Raw genomic sequence first — 20,798 nt, forward strand, 5'->3', positions numbered from 1 at the left:
CTTGAAGCTCTTAGCTGTGACGACTGCAGTGATTAAGCAGACCTGGTGATTGGCTAATATTATTTCCTTTGTTAAGGCTTGACTTCTACTGCTACGCGAATATGTAAGCCAGTTTTGACAAGAGATGCATTGTATCTATTCAGTTGGTCATCTGTTACGCTCGACTTACAAGCAAACCTGCACTGCACCTATGTGGATGGTTCCTGCTTATGCTCCACTTTATATGCAACCCATTGGTCATCGCTATAGGACATCACAGAGGCGCCGTCTGGAATCGGAAAATTTGATTTGCGCGGAAAAACCACCGTTTTGTAGCAAAACGCACGCTGGGCTTCATGCTGTCCAGCAACAAGATCAGTAACAGGTTGGTACTCTACTTGGGCTTCATGCTGTCCAGCAACAAGATCAGTGACAGGTTGGTACTCTACTTGTGCAAATGAAAAATCCGGAGGGAGCAGATCCGGCAAATTGGCCGTCTCGTTTTCAGAAGAACATTTGACTCTTTTGGCATTAATATCAGTTTCTGGAGACAAAATGGGTAAAAATGAGTGCTTACGTGTACTAGAATCAATTTAGGATTACAATCAGAAAAGAAGCAGCAAATCATCATAGAACTAGAGATGCTATATCGCAAAATGAGTTTGTAAACTTTATGGTGACAAGTAAAGGTACAAGGAAAAAGAAATGAGTAATAGGTACAACTTGAACCGGTGACTTTAAGGAGATCGCACCACGAATTATAAGTAAAAAGAATTCGATGGAACCAAACAATGGTAATTTTAAAGGCCATAACAGCGAATTATAGGTAAAAAGAATTCAATGGAACCAAACAATGCTAATTTTTAAGGCCATAACAGCTGTAAGGAGGATGGATGGTGATCCTATGAGGGCAATTTTGAAGTTAGATTTTCTATTAAAATAAATTATTAAAATCTTGTCCACCGCCAACCTTTTTATGCATATACATAAATATCCCGTTTGAAATTAAACCACGAGCATACACGGATGGAAGTACTCAAATTTTCTGAAATCACCTTCATTTGCCACAAATTCATCCCTTTTCATTGTTCCTGTGGGCAATGTACTCTGTGTAAGATTATCAGAAACAACACATTCCATGCTAGATGACGCCATTGAGCATTCTGTCACAAGGGATGCTGCAAAAAGATAACTGTTGAGACAATTTGTCACTAACAGCATTCATTTAAAACTACAATAGTCATAGAGGTCTAATATCAAAAATCAGTCTAACCAAATGGAGAAGCACATAATAAAACATTCAGCAATTGATCAGCAACGTAAATGCCAAAAAATTGTCAGGACATTCCTCGCAATGAGAAATGGAAGATAAGATTAAAACAAAAACAATCAATCATTCTAGTAAATAGCTATGCATGATACCTTCCAGACACCAAAACCAAATCAACACCCAATTAGTTTCTTACTCTCTGTTAGAGCACAGTAAGCGACTGTGGCAGCATTCATCTCTGCATGCTTCTTGCTTCTGGCTTCGTCCCCACGAAATGTACTACTTCCTATCTCCACAATGGACAAAAATATAGGTCTGTGAGGTGGACCTGATCTGACAGTCATATAGGTTGGACAAAGAAGACCCCTCTTTTGTGCCAGTTCCTGTAGAAGGTTTTTGTACAAGCCTCCATCCTGATGTTATTTTCAAATTCATAATAAATAACAAAATTAGCAACATGCTAAAAAAAAATAATCGAATATTTATTATTTATTTGCAGCACTAGCCTCTTGAATCTTGTCAATTTGCAACATCTGACAAGCAACCTTTGCAGCCGCATGTTCAGCCTCCTTTAGCGTGGGAAAAAATTCCATCGTTTCATATGACTTTCCATCAAACGACACTCTTGACTTGAAGTGGCGAGCATGTGGAGGACCTTCAGATTCACATGTGTAAACAGGCAAGCTAAGATCCTTCTTCTGAGCGTATTGTTGCAACCGATTCTTATAGATGTGAAGTGTACCTGTTTTCAAAGGAAAAAGGAAAATTATTAACGATGATGTGACATTTTGGAAACAACAAATCCCTCCATCCGCATTTAAGCATTGAATCGTCAGATGGGAAACCTTTTTATTGACAGCAAGGCTTTCACTGAATTGAATTATGGACACAGCTTTGAGAATCTGAATGACGTCTTTAATTTTGGTCTATATAACACTGTAGTCAGGGAAAAGAAAAACTATTCCACTCTTCCCTAATGTACGTCATATACTGATCAAGATGCATAATCATTGATGAAACAATTTGCTTGGAAGTTCGAAGCGATGGCGCTCTTCAGGGAAAATAAATAATATTGAAACCATTTTATAATTAGAGTAACTCATAACTTGGAGTCACTCTCTAATTTTTCCATTTGCTCTAATCACACATCAGGATTTTACCTATTGCACATCCTTACTCAGTTTTACAAACTTTTAGTCAGTTGGTCAACCAGGATAGATGCTGATAATTAAACTTACAAAAATATATGATGTTTGCAATCATATAATTAACAATGGACAAAAGAAATTAAAGTTGATCAAAAGGATTTCTTCCTGTCCAACCACCTTGGATAGAAGAACTTAAATTCCTGACCGGAACAATTGGTGTCTAACACATGGCACAAAAAAAATACTCGCCTACCAGATCCACATCGTAAGTGAAGAAGGAAAAACATCTCTAGCCATAAACATGCCTTAGAAATGTTGCTATTAATTTTTTACTTAAGCTTCTCCTATATGCAATAGCCTCAAATCATTTTTTTGGAGTTAACAGGTCACTTTTCTCCAAATTTGGAAACTGTCGGAAAAAAATAACACAAGAAGAAGAGATGAAAACTCTAAATGAACATTTCCATTGTAAGACATGACCATGATGACTACATATTATCCCTATATCACAAAACGATACCTCAATATCAAGTTCAAAGTTTGGTGCATCATGTGAATTACTAAATGATCCAAGCATGAGTTAAGAATTGGGGACTATTGATTTCATTTGGGAATACCTCATTTGCGTACAAGAACAACAAAGAAGTTTATCCTCAAGGCTTATCATTCAATTGAGATATGCAAATATTTTAACAATTGTGAACACTGATTTCATGGGAATACTTTATTTGTGTTCAAGAACGACAAAATTGATGCTCAAGTAGCTTATCATTCAATTGAGATATTCAAAGAATCTAACAGTTGTGATGCCATTGTCCTTGGCTTTAGTGTAGATCGTAAAGGCTCTAAAATATACAAATGTTTATCACCCAGCTGCCATTTTACAAAAAACAAGGCTACAACACAATAGCTCACGAATTGATAAAGGTATTAAAGAAATTAAATCCGCCAAAAGACCGTAACACACTAAATAAAGAAATAAATATTTTTATGATATTTTAAACTTTTACCACTAGAACCTATTGGTGTTCCGTAAATCATAGAAGGTTGTGGCGTATCTCCAAAATTTGGCTGCAACATGTCCTTGTGGACAGGTTTTGTAAGTGAACTATTGTTTGGTGGCAAAAGTCCTGAAAAAATAACAAAGATGCTCAAACAACACAATGATGTACTTGAAATCTTCAAATTATATGATTATGAAACTGAAGAGTGCAAATAGTAGAATGCAGATTTTAAAAAAATTGATGCTAGTCTACACATGAAATGAGAGCATCAAGGAACTGACGCCACCCCGACAACCACAACCCCCCCACCCCCGCGGCCAAACGCATTACTACGGCAGCAGCACAACCAAATTTACTTTCTTGAACAAGAAAAAAACATCCTTAATGCTTAACTATCACCCAAATCATTAAAAGAGAAACAAATCAGGATGAAAACTAACAATTACCGGAAGGCGGAAGTGGGAGTGACGATGGAAGCGGGGAAACTGGAACAGGAATTTGTGGCAGTTGAGGAACCGGAGCAACAGCCTGCATTTCGGGCACAGGAACGGCAGGGGAAGAACACGCAGGAACCCGAGAAGGAATAACCGGGGAATCGGCCAACGGAGATCGTTGGACATGGACACGAGAAGGCGTAGAAATATTGAAGTGATCGTAGGCCATTTTAGCCACCGAGTTTTGAGCGGCCTTAGCAGACTTGCATTCAGCCTGAGTCTCGAACCTTTGGCCGTTAACAACAGTAGTAGCTTTGAATCTGGGAACGTGATCTGGGCCGTCTTTCACGGTGGTGTACTCAGGTAGGTTCCAGCTCCTCCTCTGGCAAAGCTCCTGCAATTTACTCTTGTACATTCTTAGGGTTTTGGTGGATTCAAAGATCAACTGCGCTTGAACTTAAAGCTTTTCAGACGCCATAAAGAAAGCTGATTCCCATTTATTTCTACGACTCCTTTCTTGGATTCTAACGTCACCTATGAATTTTCGCTTCGGTGGTTGGGCTTTCAGACCAAAATCAATCGATTTTAGAAATCAGACACGATTCTGGCAAAATGGCAACGCTAAAAACTCGAAAAGAGAGATTATTACAAGTGATATCCCATATTCCCATTCAAATCAAATATCAGACTCAAATAGAGCTTTAGATCTTTGGCACATTGTTAATCAAAATAAACAACACATTCTTTTATAAATACTAGGAAAATACACGTGCGTTACACATGGTTAACAAAAGATCGAATCATAATTATGAAATTTAGATACTGTCTAAAATCGTTTGAGTAACATCATATTTAAGAGTATTTCTCAATCTAAACAAATCAAAACACAATAGATAAAATAACATGATGACCATAAACATATATATTCATTTGTTCATATGACAAACTTTTCAATCAACGTGATTATGACATAATATCAACTTTGTCAAATCAGAAAATATTTTTTTAATCCAATATCATTCATAAAAGAAAAACAATAAAAATAAATTAATAGAGTAATGGATTTACTATGACCAAAACCACATGTACTCAAATGAAGCACACAAAATTATAAGCAATAATAAAAAAACTTCTCTTAATTAATTAAAATTAGCATACTATTGTTAAAATAAAACCCTTAAAATTGTTATCAAGTTTAATTCAATTGTTTTTGCTAACTTTTAACATTTTATAGATTTTGTTTACTTTTTTATATTTGGTTTTTAGAATTACATATTTAGATAATTAATTTTATATCAGAATACATATTTTCGATGGATACTTTTATCTAAATTTTATTAAAAAAATTTCTACATGCAAAAATACTTCATAAAACAAAAATTTACATCTTATAGCTTTCGAGCAATGACTGTAAACAAAACATAGAGATTGCTTCCTCTAACATCCATTTTAAGGGGAAAAGATTTCTAAAATTATTTTCAAAATAATCTCAAATTTAACCAAAAATTCACTAACGATATCGATAAAAGAAGATCATATGCCAAATCAGTAAATCAACTGCTATAACTATTAAGTCTCATTACAAAAAACTTGAATAACTTGCTATCATGAAAGATTTTCATTCACATGATTGTAATATAACAGAATAAGATATGGTAAAAAATGAGAATGACTTGAACATTATCAACTATAATGGAGCGAATTTCTACATATTTAACATCATCTTTGGGACAAAACTAAAAACTGAGTTAATATAAATATATATTCTACCTTTCTTCTCAAATGATAAAAAAAATGCCTTAACCAATAAATAGACATCATATAAAAATGGATCAAGAATGTCAAGCACAATAAAAGCACTTCAATTTATTTGTATCATCAATTGCTAGCTCTAGGGAAACATCAAAGGTTAAACAAATTATATATGTGAACAAATGAAATGAAAAACAAAATGAAAACAAAATACTACAATCATCATAATAGAATGCAAAATATCTTTCGACAAACAAATGTCACAAAGAGGAGAAAAAAAGGTGAAAATAACAAAAAACGAATGTCACAAAGAAGAAAAAGAAAAGCATGGAGAAAACAATTTTAAAAAAGTTAAGAAGAATGATAAAACAAGTGAAAAAAGAATACAAAGGTAATACTAAAAGTCAAAAGAATATAATAAACACATGAACTAAAAAATAAATGCTCAAGACATCAATTTCTACCAACATAAATATAATTGAATGATAACTACTAAAATGAATTAAATCCTATTAACCTTAATATGGACAATGACTAAAATAACCCTATCAACTATATCAAAATGCAAAACAAGAGGTCATAATAGTAAGCTCACAAATAGAACTCATATATTTATAGGTATATAGATATGAGATTTGAGAATCAAATTCATTCAATATATTGATTTAGATCTCTGACCCATTGTCAATCAAAGTAGACCTCATGCATTCTCTTATATTTCATAAATATGAGAATCAAATTCATTCACGATATTGATTCAGATCTCTGGCCCATTGTTAATCAAAGTAGACCTCATGCATTCTCCTATAATATCAGGTTTGAGAGTCCAATTCATTCAATATATTGATTCTTAAAAGCATTTTAACTACTCTATCATTTTATTCTCAATACCTGACTTGAGCGTCGGAAGACTACGCCGAAACACCCTCTCGATCTTCTTTTAACGGTCTCTTTTGTCATTTCAAGCCTAGAGTAAATTTGAAATCTACATTCGAACTAATATCATCTGGAACCAAATCTTATATTTCCAATGAGTATCAATAAAAGAAGCAATAATTTTCTCTTCAATTCAACATGGAATTTGAAATTCTGTGAAATTTTAAGAGATTCCAGTCGCATTGTCACTATCCATATAATTTTTTTAAAAATGGCGAAATAACAAGTTTTTTTTTTAAAAAAAAAAAAGAAAAAAGAAAAAAAATTGAATCGTGCTACTTATCTTGAAAAAAGAGAAGACCATATAAATGCAATAGAATTTTGGGTACTTGGTATTGCAATAGAAAGAGAGCATTGATACGAAATTAGATAACGAGTTGAAGGAAAATGTAGCATTTTTTTGTTTGGAATGCATGTTGGGCCCCTTCAAAAGCCTTGCAAGGCAGCGACATTCATTCAAGTTTGACACATTCTATTAAAAATTAAAGAAACCCAAGTACTCGAAGAACTAGAACACTGCCTTCTCCCTAAGCGCCCACAACTGCCAATCGGAGAGAGCTGGTAGCCAGTGGGTGGGGAAGCCACGGAGATGTGATTAAAAACACACACGCTCAAATATGTCAAACATGGGCTCAGGCCTTTGCTAATTTTGAATCCTATAAATGTTCTATACATATAACATTGTGATAATGCAGAAAGTTAGTAGATCATGGCTACTGCGGGGCGATCTTCCTGCCCACACCCCATAGGCACGGCAATGCCTAATGTCCCAAGAATGGAATTTTGTTTAGTTTCCCCTCGCCTTCTCCAAATCAGGAAGATCTGCAGTGGATTGAAAAGGTAAAATGTAAGACAAAGGAAGGCAACACATGTATGTGATTGCAAGCGTGGAATACACCATCAAATTTGTCATGTTTCTGGGCAATGTAGCAGTCATTAGATGGTAAAAATAACCTCATTGTGAGTATGACCAAGAGAGCTTTAGAACGACTATTTTAGCTTGCCAAATGCAAGCATGACATTCAACTTAATAGAAGAAAATGAAAAAGGTTGCAAAAGCTACGCAAAAATCAATGACCAATCAGTCAGAGAAGGCAAATATTTATTAGCATTAACTAAATGAATAAGCAACCTACGAAATCATGAAAAAACGATGGGAGTGGGAGTGGAATGCCATCTATTAGCATGGAAAAATACTAAAACACCCAACATAAAGCAATTAACAACCATTCTCGCTGTAACCAGTGAAATGTTCAAGTCTATTATGCTACTCATCCATGATAGACTTACAAAGCATTCCTTCATCACCACTGCTCTCATCATTTTCACCAGCGTACTGGAAAACAACATATATTTAAGTTAGATGACATCCCTTCTAACCAGAATTGATTGATCTCTAAAAAGGGATTTGGTTACCGCAAAGTCTTCATCAGAAGCCAGATTTGCTGCAAATGCAAAAAAGATATGTTCAATCATAAAAAAAAGTTGCCCTTGTCAAATTAAGGTTCAAGAATCATTTGAAGTAGCCTCACTGATCATCTAAAAATTGACTACGGTAGTCAGTGGCTTAGCCACATTTCTGTACAAACACCCAAATGACTAAAAGAAACTACAATAAAAACTTCGAACATGCTACGTGAATAGAGTTCAATAAAATAAGTATATATGAGGACCAGAGGCAATACAACTCTTTCCCACTGTAAAGCCTCCTTCAATGAAGAATAGGAAAATATGGGTAGGAATTCTAAGTGGTGGCATGAACTTACACTCTGAATCTTCATCATCCTCGTCACACCATCTATTCCAATCAACTTTGATGTATGGAGGAGGCTTTTGTTCAGATTTTAACAGTCTTTTCCACCACCCTTTTTGCTCTTTCTGAACAGAGCATAGTATATTCCTCAAACCAATTTTTGTCTTACATCCCTGCAGCAAAGTTTCATTACAGCAATGCATAGAGCGAAAAAAGTTGAACATTGAATCCTATCTTTATGTTCACGGTTAAGAATTTAGAAGACATGCACCATCTTTCAAAGAAGGTCTTTCACAAAAGTGGCTGGAAAGTTCGCACAGTAGAAAATAAAATGAAAAATGATGATCTTACGGGCGGCCTGAGGAAATGATTTCAGTAAAATAGTATGACAATTTTATACTCTAAAATGAAAATACAAAGATTGCAATTGCTATATCACTTACTTTCATTATTTATTTATTTTTATTTAGCCACACAAACTTGAGGATCCACAAGACAGAATAGTCCAACGACAAATCGTGCTTTAATTCTGGAAATCCAGAGGCAAGTTGAGGAGCAATAAATTGATAGATCCATGAAACAGAATTCACAATATTGAGGTTCTTAAGTTTAGGAAAGATGGTAAAGCAAACAAGTTCGATGCTTCTCTGCCTAAATAAAAAAATATAGAGAATTTATCTCAAAACTTTCCCACAAGGAGAATATTGCATGCATTAGCCGCAGAAGCCTTGTACACCTCAGAACAACAGAAAATAACAATGAAATACGCCATGTTCTTACAATTATACTCAACCTTTGTCACTGGCACGAGCTTCAAAACCTGTTCCCTAACCCAACAGAAATTATACATGAAACACAGAAGAAAATGAGAAAAAGACTTCTAACTCATTCTTGAATCTTGAATCAAGAATCAAATTTCACCAACTGCTTCACAGGACACAGGGAACAGAAGTTCATTTTTCATTGTGAGTGTACATGCTCATTGATAAAAAAAAAAAGAAACTGTCGGGACCAACAAATATTTTTATTTTCTTCATCACACCTCCACAATGTCGCTCATAATATGTCTTCAGGACACAATCTTGCTTCAACATTCTAACAGTTCCGCTTCATTATCATACAATAATATTGCAAGTTGCAACAGTCAAGAGGCCAATTGCCCCAAATAAAAATCTTGAAGTACATCCCACAAAAAAAGTCACGCTTGAAAATTAAAAATTCCCTCCAAGAAATAATAGCAAAACCTGGGGGTTAATATTTTCAAAGAGTCGGAGAGTGGCCAGGAAGGGTTCGCCATTGACGCCAACCGCAGAGAAAGTAAAGACGCCTTCAGGTTCACATTTGACCGAAACATCCTTAGCGTCGGGCAGTGACACGGTCAGGTATATTTTGTCCGACCGCTGTGCCCACAGAACCTCCGGCTGCCGGCTGCATGTATCAAACGAAGGAAGATCAAAGTAGAATTCTGCCGCAATTAATTACCAAGAGTAGAAATTTCGAGTTATTGGGGCTACCTCATATTCAGGAAAGGAAGACGACCACTGGAGTCTGGAGTGACCAGCGAAGAATGGAAGCCTAGAAATGAATGAATACCCAACGCAGGGTTTGCCTTTTCTGCTTGCGCTTTGGATAAATTTACGCCTATAAAACTTCTCTAATTTCAATAAAAACAAATTAAAATGCGTAAAAACAAAATTATAAATAAAACTTTTGAAGAATAAAAATCAGATTTTAATGCGAATCGAAGACATTTGTTTATAATGAGATAATTCCATACAAACTAAAATATTTTAAGTTTCTTTGCAGTTCAACCTAGATTAAGGATCTCCATGGAACACTACCCTCAAGCTAATTAAAATAAATCTTCCGTGTGTTAAATATATTCTATACATTTTTAATTATCTTTCAAATATTTAAATTTGTGATTATGTCAAATTAATATATATATTTTTTTAATTCTAAATTGTTTTTTTATGCATACCACGAGTAAGAATATAAACAAACCGAGCTCGTAAATAAGCTTTCATTTGTGTTTGAATTTATCATACACAAGGCTAACTTAAATATGTTTGTATTTTTTTCTAGTTGAACTCAAATCTAAATTAAATTATTCTATAATTCATTAACCTTGATATTTCATTAATATATTAAATAAATATATTCCGAGTTTTCCAAATATTTATTTTTTAACATCAAATAGCTTACACACTCAACTTTCTCCAAATGATATATATTTCAAACCAAATTCGAACCTTAAATTTTTCATTATATTCAGTTCAATTTGATTCGCTTGCACACTCAACTTTCTCCCAATGATAATTATATTTTTCCAACTTTCTTTCATTAATTTCCCCCCCAATCTACTTGGCTTTCTTCATACATGCAATGATACAAGAAACCAGTTTCAGTTGAGGTTTTTAAATTAAACAAAACATAGCGCTGCCGTTTAAAAATCACCTCCCCCGTCAAGATACTCTTATTGTTGCAGCACTTCCAACCATTCCTGTCTTGGGAGCTTCTCGAAATATTACATTATTAGAGGCGCACCCGTAATCGTATCGAGTCACCTACAAGAAACCATGAAAGATGTAACATTTAATCGTGATTTTAGAACTTTCTTGTCTGATCTATGATTAGTGACAATAAGTTTAAGAGAATAAATCAAAGAGTCACAGGAAATCATCATCGTCACTGTCCGCATCAAGTTCAGCAGCAAAATCTGCTATGCTTTTTTCTAGACTAGCCAACTCGTAGGAGGAGGGGCTTTTAAACTCGTATTTTCTTGATTCTTCCGCATCGGAATCATCATCTAAAACAACAATATCTGTACGTGTAGCAGGCCCTGCAACCGTATCTTTGCAACTTGAAGTTTCTGACATCATGGCAGATATTTTAGCATCTGTGAGAAATGGTTCATTGCTGCCCAACACTGCGCCGCTAGAGGATGATTTTATCTGCTCCCGTAGGCTATTTTCATGTTTCTACAAGCGGAAAAGGTAAATAATGAATGGCTGGCTAGGCCAAACTAATGCAGGTGAAAGTCAAATAACGGATAAATTTCATTCCATCAACTACAAGGTATCATATTCTGATATACCTTCAAGGTTCGGATTCAACCGAAGATGTTTGAGTGCAACAGTGCAAGCACGTGTAGTGTTATTACCAAAAATACTTATAAACTACCAGAAGAAAATAATGAACCAGAAAGTTTCTGATTTCTAATGCAATAAATACTCTCTTCTATCAGAAGAAAATAACGAACCAGAAAGTTTCCGACTTCTAATGGCAATAAGTACTCACTCTTCTATCAGGGACACGCTGCCTCTTTTCTGAATTTCCAAGCAATGATCCAAAAGCTTGAAGTGGCTTCTTTACAAACTGAACAGTTGCTTTAGCCTAACATAAAACAATCCAGTCTTTTATTAAAAAAAATTTATATGCACATTTTTTCACTGTTGCGTCGGATTTGAATGGTTATATTTAATAACGAGATTAATTAAATGGAAAATTAACTAAATGCCACAAATTCAAATTACTGACTACTGTGTATATTTGGAATGTCTCAGGCATAATTTCAATTTTCATTCCCCACTTTTTCCAGGAAGCCAATGTAAAGCTACCTGTATGTTTGTGACAATTCTAGCCTTGGAACTTCCAACATTTTGAGGCTCATTCTTGCGTTTTACAGAAGACAGCAAGTTCTGGGACTTGGTACCATTAGGTGAATTATTATACTCTTTAAACCTGACATTTTCAGCAGTTCTTAACACTTTATGTTCTTCAGGAGTCCCAACTCCAGATTCTTTTGTTGCCTGCAAAAGAGAATGTGCCAACATCAAAGCATCATACCTAAGGCATGAGTTGAAGTATTCAAAATGAGGGGGAATGATGAGAATAAGAAATAGAGACCAGAGACAGAAGCTCCATCAAAAAATTTAAAACTTCTAAGACAAAAATACTACACATTGATGTTATGGACCAGAGTTCTCGATAAATAGTTTCCCTGCATGGGACAGGCTTAGAACATCTAAGATTGGGAAACAAGATTAACTCAATGTCACACCTGATTGATTACACCTCAATTTGCATAACATAGCAGCAGGCCTCAAGGAAGAAATTAGCTAAAATAAGAAAAAAAAAATAATAACATCTAATAATTCTTCCACTGTAGACTTACCGCTTGCAGACGCCTTTGCTTCAGATACTCAACAGCCACTTCAAATGCAGGAGCTTTTTTAATAGATTGTCTTATAATGCTAACCATTGAATCGGTGTTTCTTTCGATAAATGTGTTCTTGGATTTCAACAATCGTCGCAAATTACTAGAGGTGAGAGGCATCTGTTTAGCTTGATTAATAAATGGAAGGGTGAGGAGGCAGAGTATTGGAGCAAATCGACAAAGTTACAGCTAATTGCCAGTGAATACCAATTTCAAAAAGAGTCCTATTAGGCAAAACATAGCCAGTACTCTCGTCTTCTGCACGAGCTACAGCATCCCTCCATTCATTGAGTCCCTACAATGCCACTAAATAATTGCAGTAATAGCAGACAAAAGACGAAGAAAATAGAAATTCAATCTCATGGAAATTAATTGCATTTGCACATCTCAGTAAAGCAATTGGACCAACTCAAGAGTGGGATAATGTGACTCATCAAAGGGAAAAGCGAAGTCCAAAATATTGATAATTGAAATCATTATGAAGGTAGTTGGATTAATCACTTACAGAAACAACCGCTAGTTGCTGAGCAGTGAAGTCAGCATCCTGCACCCTGAATCATCATTTATAAGTAAACAAATCAGTGAAACAGCAAACCTAGAGATGAAACACACAAAAGACAGAAACGGTGAACTCCATAGATTGTAATGTCTTCGTTTAAATCGTAATCATAAATGACCAGAAAAAGATACCCGTAGATGTGAAGGTATGAACTATCTGTGAGAAACTCTTTTTCATATAGTCGAATACATATATCATAACTACGTTTATAGACCTGAAAATAACAGAAAAGAGTTAGGTTGCAAAAGTAATATAGAAACTAGGAAGAACGACAGTTTTAAAATATGAATTATGATGAACTATTGTTAAATTTCAGAGTAAATGGAGATTCAACTTTTTTCAAATAGTGAAATCTTCAACAATAAGAAATTACTCAATGGTTACATTCAATCAGAAAGTACAAAGATTAAGAGCCTGCCTCGACAAGTGGAGGATCAGAACTTTCAGATTCAGCAGACGATGAGAGCAACTTTCTCCTCATTATTTCATAGATGTACAGCAAATAATGTGTGTCTTCTCTGGCATATCTGTAATACAGAATTCCATAGACTAACAATAAAATCAAGTTGGTATAAACCAAGAGAATGTCAGAAGCTAAGATTGTATTTGGATGGAAAAATTTGTTCCATACGAAGGAATACGATTATGGAAGGATTTGTTTTTGAAATTCATCAAAATTATTACAAAAACTCTCTGACTTGATATAGATTGGATTTGAATTCAATTGAATTTAGTTAAATCAAACAAGTTAAAATTCATCAATTCGAACACAACCTAATAGTATTTCACAATAGTTTTGGTTCAAAAAGCATATAAAGATGCCAAAAATTTCATGTTTTGGATGTTATGATTTAAGCAAAATTTATAAATCTTCAAAACATGCCTAGTCACCAGCCTCTCACACCCAGAAATCGATACAAACGCATCCATGGAAAAAAAACAACAAGAAGAGAAGCACACACATAAAAATATTATAATTCAGATACAATGACCGAGCTCATACCACAGCCATGTTCAGCATCTTACTGATTGTCACAACAGTCACTCATCAAAACATTAAAACTGTCAACATATTTAAGTTAGTTAAATGACAACGTGTTTAAGTTGTATGAATCAAGACAAACGTCAACAATCTTTTACAACCGTAGTCTTGGAGGCATATTATGTTAAAATTAAAAAGTTAAATAGAGCAGTAATCAGTTGAAGAATGCAACAATTTATTGAAAAGTAAATCTTTTTATCCAACTTCAGTATAAATGAGCAAAAGAAATTTTTCTAGTAAAACACAGGTGTTTACAGCAACAGGTAACCAACTGCAAAAGAACATACTTGATCATCTCATTAGGTAGTGGGCGGATTCTCCAGTCAGCATTCTGGTACCTTCACAAAATAGGATAGTTAATTAAGTACAGACAACTTTCCTCTACTCTAATAATTCCACCTCTTTTGGCTATTTCTCATCTCTGGGTGTGTGTTGTTCAGGGTAGAGGATTCAAAGAAGCAAACCACATTTTATGATTTCTAAAACAACAATAGAACATACTCTTTGTTTGCTGCAACTCCACAAAAACTAAGCAGCAGGTATGCAAGGCTGAACCTCTCCAATTTCAATATTCTTGAAGCCTATAAGAAAAGGAAGTGCGGCCATACTCAACTCCAGCAGCCAGAAATAAAAAAAAAGGAAGCTCCTTTTGACAAACACATATATGTAAACCAAAATCATGCTCATAATGTTTACTACAAACTCTTGTGTTGAGAGTTTGAATGGCTAAATTGCTTGCTAGGGTAATTGTCAAAATCGTGCATATAAAGTGCTTGGGAGAATAAAATGAGTAAATGACACATTTCGAATGGCTCAAATGGGACAGCAGGACCCCACAATAAGAGACAAAAACAATGTTAAGTCTTTTTTCAACATAAATATACATAAGAATCAATAAATTAAACATTGTCTCAAAGAGAGCTTCAACCAAGAACCTGTCCTGTGTCGAACATATTACAGACATATATGCCGAAGTCTTGTTGAAGCCACAAAATATCATGATCTGCTCCATGGAATACCTGTTACGCCAAAAAAGATCATGACAAACTAAAGATACTTCAATCACAACAACGTACACCAATCTGTTTACTCACCTTTCTTTTCGATGGATCCTCAAATACTTCTCTGAGATGTGGACCAATTTGAGCATGAAGTTTCAGGGTATCGATGACAAAATCCTCGGTTCTTGTAGATACTTGCATCAGGCAGGTTAGCCCTTGAAAAGAGCGAAATTGGTTGTGTTCCAGATCAACCTGCATAACAGTAGCTCAGGCACAGAAAAACAGATCAACAGAATCACGTCATTTGCCTTTAAATAATGCAATTCCTAAAACCACTTTCTTCTTTTGGGCATTGCTCTAAAAGGCGGAGCCAAGGCGTTGGGCGGTCGTCCATTGCCCCAATTTTTATAAGCCGCTTAGGTGGCCTTCTAATCTAACATATATAATTTTTTATTTTTTTAATTTATGTTTTTTAAAACAAGATTGTTTGACATATTTTTCAATCAATTTGTATCGTATTAAGAGGAATAATATGTCATTGATTTTGAGTTTGAATCAGATATAAAGGAATTATTGGAGTATTCAAGAAAAATTAGATATTTAAGTAAAAAAGAAAAATCGCCTAGGCGGCAGCCAATTCTCGATTTTATCAATTCTGTTACTTGACAAGTAGAAACAGGAAATTGCGATAATTAAGGACGGAAATCACTGCAATCACAAACCACAGCAGAAAGATAAACCGATTGTTTCAAAAAAATATGATATAATAGTTTGAACAATCAAATTCAGAGAAAAAAGGATTATCGTGATGAATTAAGCCACATTAAATACTCAAATCACATCTTATTGAAGCCATGATTTATTCTAACAGAAATATCCTTTCAAACTTAGATCTGAATTCAATAGCTTTGGAAATTTTCTAACATTTAGATACCCAAGAGCACAAGTATAAAATTTGCATGTTCCATGGCATATTTAGTTAATGTGTTTGCAATAGCAAAAGACATTTGTTGATATATTACAATGAGGCATAGACACTGCAAAATTTACCGCAAATTCCTTGACGTTACGCAGCTTAATGGCCAACTGCTTCAGTTCCTTTACTTCTTGGACAAAGTTGAATGGAGTATTTTCGATTGGAGGAGGTTTTACAGGCTCAGCATTGTGATCACTTGTATCAATAAAGTCGAGGACAGAAAGCTTCTCCTGTTAGTGCATTCACAAAACGAATTAGCATAATAGATAATAGGTAATAGGTTTCTCCTGTTAGTGCATACACAAAATAAATTGGTATTATACATGATTTTATACATCCATGAGACAAATGTTAAAAAAATTGTAATAGCCAATTAACATTTTGCAACACATGGTTTAAAATCAAAGGTGAAATTAGAAGTAAATATCTATATTTTTACCATTCTCTTATGCCAAAATAGAAACGGAAAAGAGAAAAGAGCAACATACAGATGAAACTAAAAAATATAAGGGAACATTATGATAATCATCCCTGAACTCGAGTGCAGCACGTTCGCCCGTATAGTACAGATTACATGAGCTAATAGATGCATCATAGTCCCTTCTTAGAGAAATGGAAAGTGTGCACTATCAAATAATGATTCTCAAGGTAATTAAGATGCTTCTATGTTATAGATATTTGTAATCTCGACAAGAATTTAAAAAAAATGGCATTGTTCAACATAGTCTCCAGCTTCGAGGAATTGACATGGTGCACTATTAATAGTAATTATCCAGGCAATCTAGATACTTCATACTTCCATGCCATATATATCCGTAACCATAACAAGAAATAAATATTTTGGCATTGTTATTCACCTATACTCCCTTGCGCCCTTGTGCATGAGAAAATAGTGTGTTGATTATTTCACAAAGCTTCAAGTCATGCAATTTGCTTCAACAAACATGCTTGCTATTAAACTACAGAACCAACAAAACTGAATTTCCGAGAAAAGTCAATATCAGTACCATTATTCACCAAAGGGGAAGTACAATGTCAATAAAACATAGCACACACGTATATAACATCAAGCGAGCAGGCAAGTAGAAATAACAAAGAACGGGGAAAACATACACACACACACGCACACATACACACACATTCAATAACTAACCAAGGGATGTATGAACCTTGACCCATCGTCACTTATCTGCAACGAGACATGGTCAAATGGCTGGTTCGAATTGTCCACAACGATTTTATACTCGTCCTGCGGCCTCGGTGTTGTGGGAACATGAAACGGAATTTTTTGTTTAACTTTCGATGCCACCTTCACTCCTAAAACTCCCTTCAATCCCCTACTTTCTGTTTTATTCTGCAAACTCTTAAACTCCTCCAAGTAGGCATCAATCTTGTCGAAAATCTGGTCATTCATATTCTCCAGCCAATCGTACGCTGCATCGTCGTCAAATTTATCACCAGGAAAAGCAATTGGCTTCCCGCATAAATTTTCTGATTCCCCAATTTTTTGTAGCATGCATTTCGACTTTCCATCAATTTCTTCAACTAGGTTCTTGAATTCTTGAAAATTGTTATAGAAATGGAAATCTTTTTGTGAGGGCACCCCTCTAGATGAACCTGACAGCTTCGCTATCGAGGTGGCTAACCCTTTCGTTTCTGTAAGGCTTCGTAACGCCATATGCTTTCCTGAATCGTCTTCTTCGGGTTGATCGATTTCCATACTCTTTTTTTTTCAAGAAAATAAGGCTTAGTCGAAATTATATTGGTTTCGGCATTAAAAGAGAAGGAAACTTAGTTAGGGTTTAAAGAACTTATCGCATCATCCGAAAAATGCCAGAGGAGGACAAATATTTAGTAGACATGGGGAATGCGAAACTTGTGTCCGCACTACTACGCGGCACACAAAGCAAATGGGTTGATCACTTATGTGGCGGCGCGTGCAGTACGTGACGTCGCTGGCGACCGGAAACGGTTTCTTTTATCTTCTCTCTGAATTTCAAGTTGAAACTTAAACCTCGAACCTCTCTTTGCCATTCACATGGGGACAAAGTTAAGGGTGCCTTAAATACAAACTATTTCCTTATTTTGCATTAAAATGGACAAAGTTACCTTAAATGTTACTTTTCAAATTCTACCATAAAATAACACTTTCAAAGCACAAATTCACCATATCTATTTATTCTTGATTTTGGTAAAAATTTATATTGATTACAAATTATGTTATTTATTTGGTATATAAAAAATGTAATTTTTATAAATTTGAAATGAAGTGTAGAAGTTTAATATTATGGGTCATAGTATTAACTAATCATTCGATCTTATAAATTATTTCAAGTAATCAATTTAATTTCACTTTAGACAACTCTTTTTGTTAATTATTGCCTGAGAAGTAAAAATAAAATTTCTACTTATTTTAAAATTAAACTATTTTTTATGTCTAATTTTCGTATTTTTGTTTGTAATAACTCAAAATTTTTTATTAGACATAATAATATATATTCAACTAAAATTAATAGTTTATTCAGAAGATCAAAATCGAATTAAAAATAAATAATTAAAATATTTAAGTTAAATGTTATCATCGACTACAATTTTAAATAAAATGGCAATTATCAGTGCCCACTCTCGGTTTTATTTTAAAAAAGTATGTATCTATCTAAAAAAACTATATGTTGTTGAGCTCAAATTCTGCAAAGCCCCATCAGCAATGAAGTCCATCAAATGTGAGAAGCCCAGTTTCCAAGTCTATGAAGAAATCAGTTGATGCACACGTTTGTAGAAGCTGACCCACGATTTACGATTGATGATCTTGGAAGATGGTCATAATGGCTCAGTGGAGTTGAACAAAAACCGACATCAAATAATAAAAAAAACACTCGAAAAAATCATCAAAAAACTAGAGCAAAGTTTATGTGAAATTCTTTCGATCATTTGTCTGTGTATTTTCAATTTCCAGCAATCTAGTTTCTTTAATTTTTGACATATTGGTGTGCTGTCGTTGTGTCACCAAACTTAAATTCCTACTCTTTAAATAAAATTAGTGTAATGGTGAGAAGGGTCGAATCCACAGGGAAAGAGGATGATTTCTTTCGAGTAAAAATGCAAATAAAAGGGGGGATTTTTGGATATGAATTTTATAAAATACTAAACTAAATTTATTCAAGAAATGAAAATAATAAATTTAAATGATAATTTATCTACTAGACTAAAATGAAGAATTTAATACGAGAAATATCTGATTCAAGGGAGTTCTACTATTTAATTATATCACTGTTCATCGGCAAACAAATAATATATTCAAGTTGTTCCAAACAATTAACTTTAGAATTATAGGGATAGCCGCTAAAATTCATGTGTTTTCCTAAATTAATTGACCGAACCCAACATCCAATCAAAACTTATCAATAGCCGATTGGGCACGATAGCGTTCCATATTAATTAACGACAACTTTTAGATTTGTGAAAACAGTAAGCCTGAAATCTAACCATCGAGATAGCTGCAATTGATAAATCCAGTTTTGTTGATTTATTTAGATTAAATATATTATGATAGCACAACACATCTAATCTTTGCTACTCGTGTACCAATCATTCATGACAATTACGGATCACTGAATTCATGGTTAGCTGTAGAAAATCCTATATCGAATTAAATTGTCAGATTAATCGATATGCAAGATTCATATAATTAAACTATAAATCAACAAATACTTGAAATAACAAGAATATTAAATCTAAGAACGAATATCTCACCGTGATAAATTAAACAGTAAAAAACAACCCTTAAACCAGACTAGAAAATTGGAGAGAAAATCCTTGAGCCCTTTTCTTCTTGTTCTTCACGTGAGTTGTTGGAGAAGAGGTTGGAGAATTCTTTTTTGTGTAAAATCTTATATTGCCGCCTCTTGTTCACGTTAATAGTAGGTAAAAAAATGAAAAGAAAAGGTTGGGTGTAAAGTTAAGCTAAAAACCCCACTAATCTTAATTAATCCTAAATCTTAAAATATAAAATAATATATATTATCTTATCTAGTTTCCCTCCTAGAATTTCCACTAAATCAGACACCATAATTAATTGTTTCAAATCTTGCATAATCTTCACAAAATCAGATTTTTCACTTCTTGAATTTTAGGCAGCTGAAACATAATCACAAGACGCGGCCACGCCTTGTTCCAGGACCTCTTCTGGTTTGGTCATTTTCTTTCAAAACTCTATCTTGGAAACTTTAAATGTGATAAACATCACCTTTTTAATTCAACTTTGCTCCAAGACCGTAAAAGTTCCTCCTACAATAAAATTACACAAAAATGTATCAATTAAACATATCGGAGAATGGTAACAATGAGAGATATGACAACGATCAAGTTCATAACAACATAATTAAAGGTGATGTTGTTCATGGACGCTCTCTATGATTTCATCATATTCTTCAGTTTATATTTTTGCTTTGAAGTCATACCGAATGAATTATAACGAACGGTCGAATCGAGACACACAACGCTTAATAAAAAAAGTCAAATCATTTCATATTTCTTACGATCAAGTGTCTGACACGTCCGCAAGTTTTCGTGATAAACAATTAATTATCATTTAAAATATTGTTTGAAATGCAAATGTTTTTTTCCCCTTTTCCTTCCTTTTCTTTTTCTTATCTTATATATATACGTGTTTTTTTTCCTTTCATTCTCCAACGATTTCAGCAAGCAAACAAGCACCCAGCTTTC

General features: G+C 34.2%; 3 protein-coding genes across 4 annotated transcripts; all 3 read right to left on the reverse strand.

Moving 5' to 3' along the window:
- Positions 1-49: 49 nt before the first annotated feature.
- On the reverse strand, positions 50-4,485 carry LOC140977306 (uncharacterized). 2 transcript variants are annotated; one of them, XM_073442011.1, is made up of 6 exons: positions 3,848-4,485; positions 3,417-3,527; positions 1,756-1,991; positions 1,446-1,662; positions 1,035-1,157; positions 50-523 (listed from the first exon to the last, which is right to left on the reverse strand). In XM_073442011.1, exons 1-6 carry the CDS (start codon positions 4,248-4,250, stop codon positions 189-191), a joined length of 1,425 nt encoding a protein of 474 aa, XP_073298112.1. In that variant the 5' UTR covers positions 4,251-4,485; the 3' UTR covers positions 50-188. The 2 variants fall into 2 exon arrangements, with proteins under 2 accessions (XP_073298112.1, XP_073298110.1); XM_073442009.1 differs by having other exon boundaries at positions 3,408-3,527; positions 3,848-4,482.
- A 2,415-nt stretch (positions 4,486-6,900) lies between these two features.
- On the reverse strand, positions 6,901-9,940 carry LOC140977307 (co-chaperone protein p23-2). Its single transcript, XM_073442012.1, has 6 exons — positions 9,791-9,940; positions 9,521-9,704; positions 8,290-8,449; positions 7,940-7,968; positions 7,814-7,859; positions 6,901-7,345 (listed from the first exon to the last, which is right to left on the reverse strand). The coding sequence occupies exons 1-6, from the start codon at positions 9,793-9,795 to the stop codon at positions 7,311-7,313; spliced, it is 459 nt and encodes a 152-aa protein (XP_073298113.1). The 5' UTR covers positions 9,796-9,940; the 3' UTR covers positions 6,901-7,310.
- Positions 9,941-10,509: 569 nt separating this feature from the next.
- LOC140977308 (protein RRP6-like 2) lies at positions 10,510-18,122 on the reverse strand. The gene is made up of 15 exons (XM_073442013.1): positions 17,227-18,122; positions 16,148-16,303; positions 15,191-15,349; positions 15,032-15,115; positions 14,598-14,677; positions 14,384-14,434; positions 13,473-13,581; positions 13,186-13,268; positions 13,001-13,046; positions 12,703-12,790; positions 12,454-12,623; positions 11,897-12,088; positions 11,577-11,672; positions 10,950-11,257; positions 10,510-10,843 (listed from the first exon to the last, which is right to left on the reverse strand). The coding sequence occupies exons 1-15, from the start codon at positions 17,791-17,793 to the stop codon at positions 10,840-10,842; spliced, it is 2,193 nt and encodes a 730-aa protein (XP_073298114.1). The 5' UTR covers positions 17,794-18,122; the 3' UTR covers positions 10,510-10,839.
- Positions 18,123-20,798: the final 2,676 nt, after the last annotated feature.

This window comes from Primulina huaijiensis, chromosome 5, assembly GCF_012295235.1.
Source record: "Primulina huaijiensis isolate GDHJ02 chromosome 5, ASM1229523v2, whole genome shotgun sequence".
In the NCBI taxonomy this organism is placed as follows: Eukaryota; Viridiplantae; Streptophyta; class Magnoliopsida; order Lamiales; family Gesneriaceae; genus Primulina; species Primulina huaijiensis.

Bases quoted from the DNA above. Each gene is read 5' to 3' on its own strand.
- LOC140977308 (XM_073442013.1), bottom strand. From the start codon at position 17,793: ATGGAAATCGATCAACCCGAAGAAGACGATTCAGGAAAGCATATGGCG. The intron at 12,089-12,453 runs GTAAGTCTACAG...TCTCTTTTGCAG, and splicing joins AGCAAAGGCGTCTGCAAGCG to GCAACAAAAGAATCTGGAGT. The intron at 11,673-11,896 runs GTAGCTTTACAT...GTTTTATGTTAG, and splicing joins GAATTGTCACAAACATACAG to GCTAAAGCAACTGTTCAGTT.
- LOC140977307 (XM_073442012.1), bottom strand. The intron at 8,450-9,520 runs GTTTTGCTATTA...ACTTTGCTGCAG, and splicing joins TTGAAAATATTAACCCCCAG to GGATGTAAGACAAAAATTGG. The intron at 7,346-7,813 runs GTAAGTCTATCA...AATCCACTGCAG, and splicing joins TGGTGATGAAGGAATGCTTT to ATCTTCCTGATTTGGAGAAG.
- LOC140977306 (XM_073442009.1), bottom strand. From the start codon at position 4,250: ATGTACAAGAGTAAATTGCAGGAGCTTTGCCAGAGGAGGAGCTGGAAC. The intron at 1,663-1,755 runs GCTAGTGCTGCA...AAATAACATCAG, and splicing joins AAATTGACAAGATTCAAGAG to GATGGAGGCTTGTACAAAAA. The intron at 1,158-1,445 runs GTAAGAAACTAA...ATCTTTTTGCAG, and splicing joins TTACTGTGCTCTAACAGAGA to CATCCCTTGTGACAGAATGC.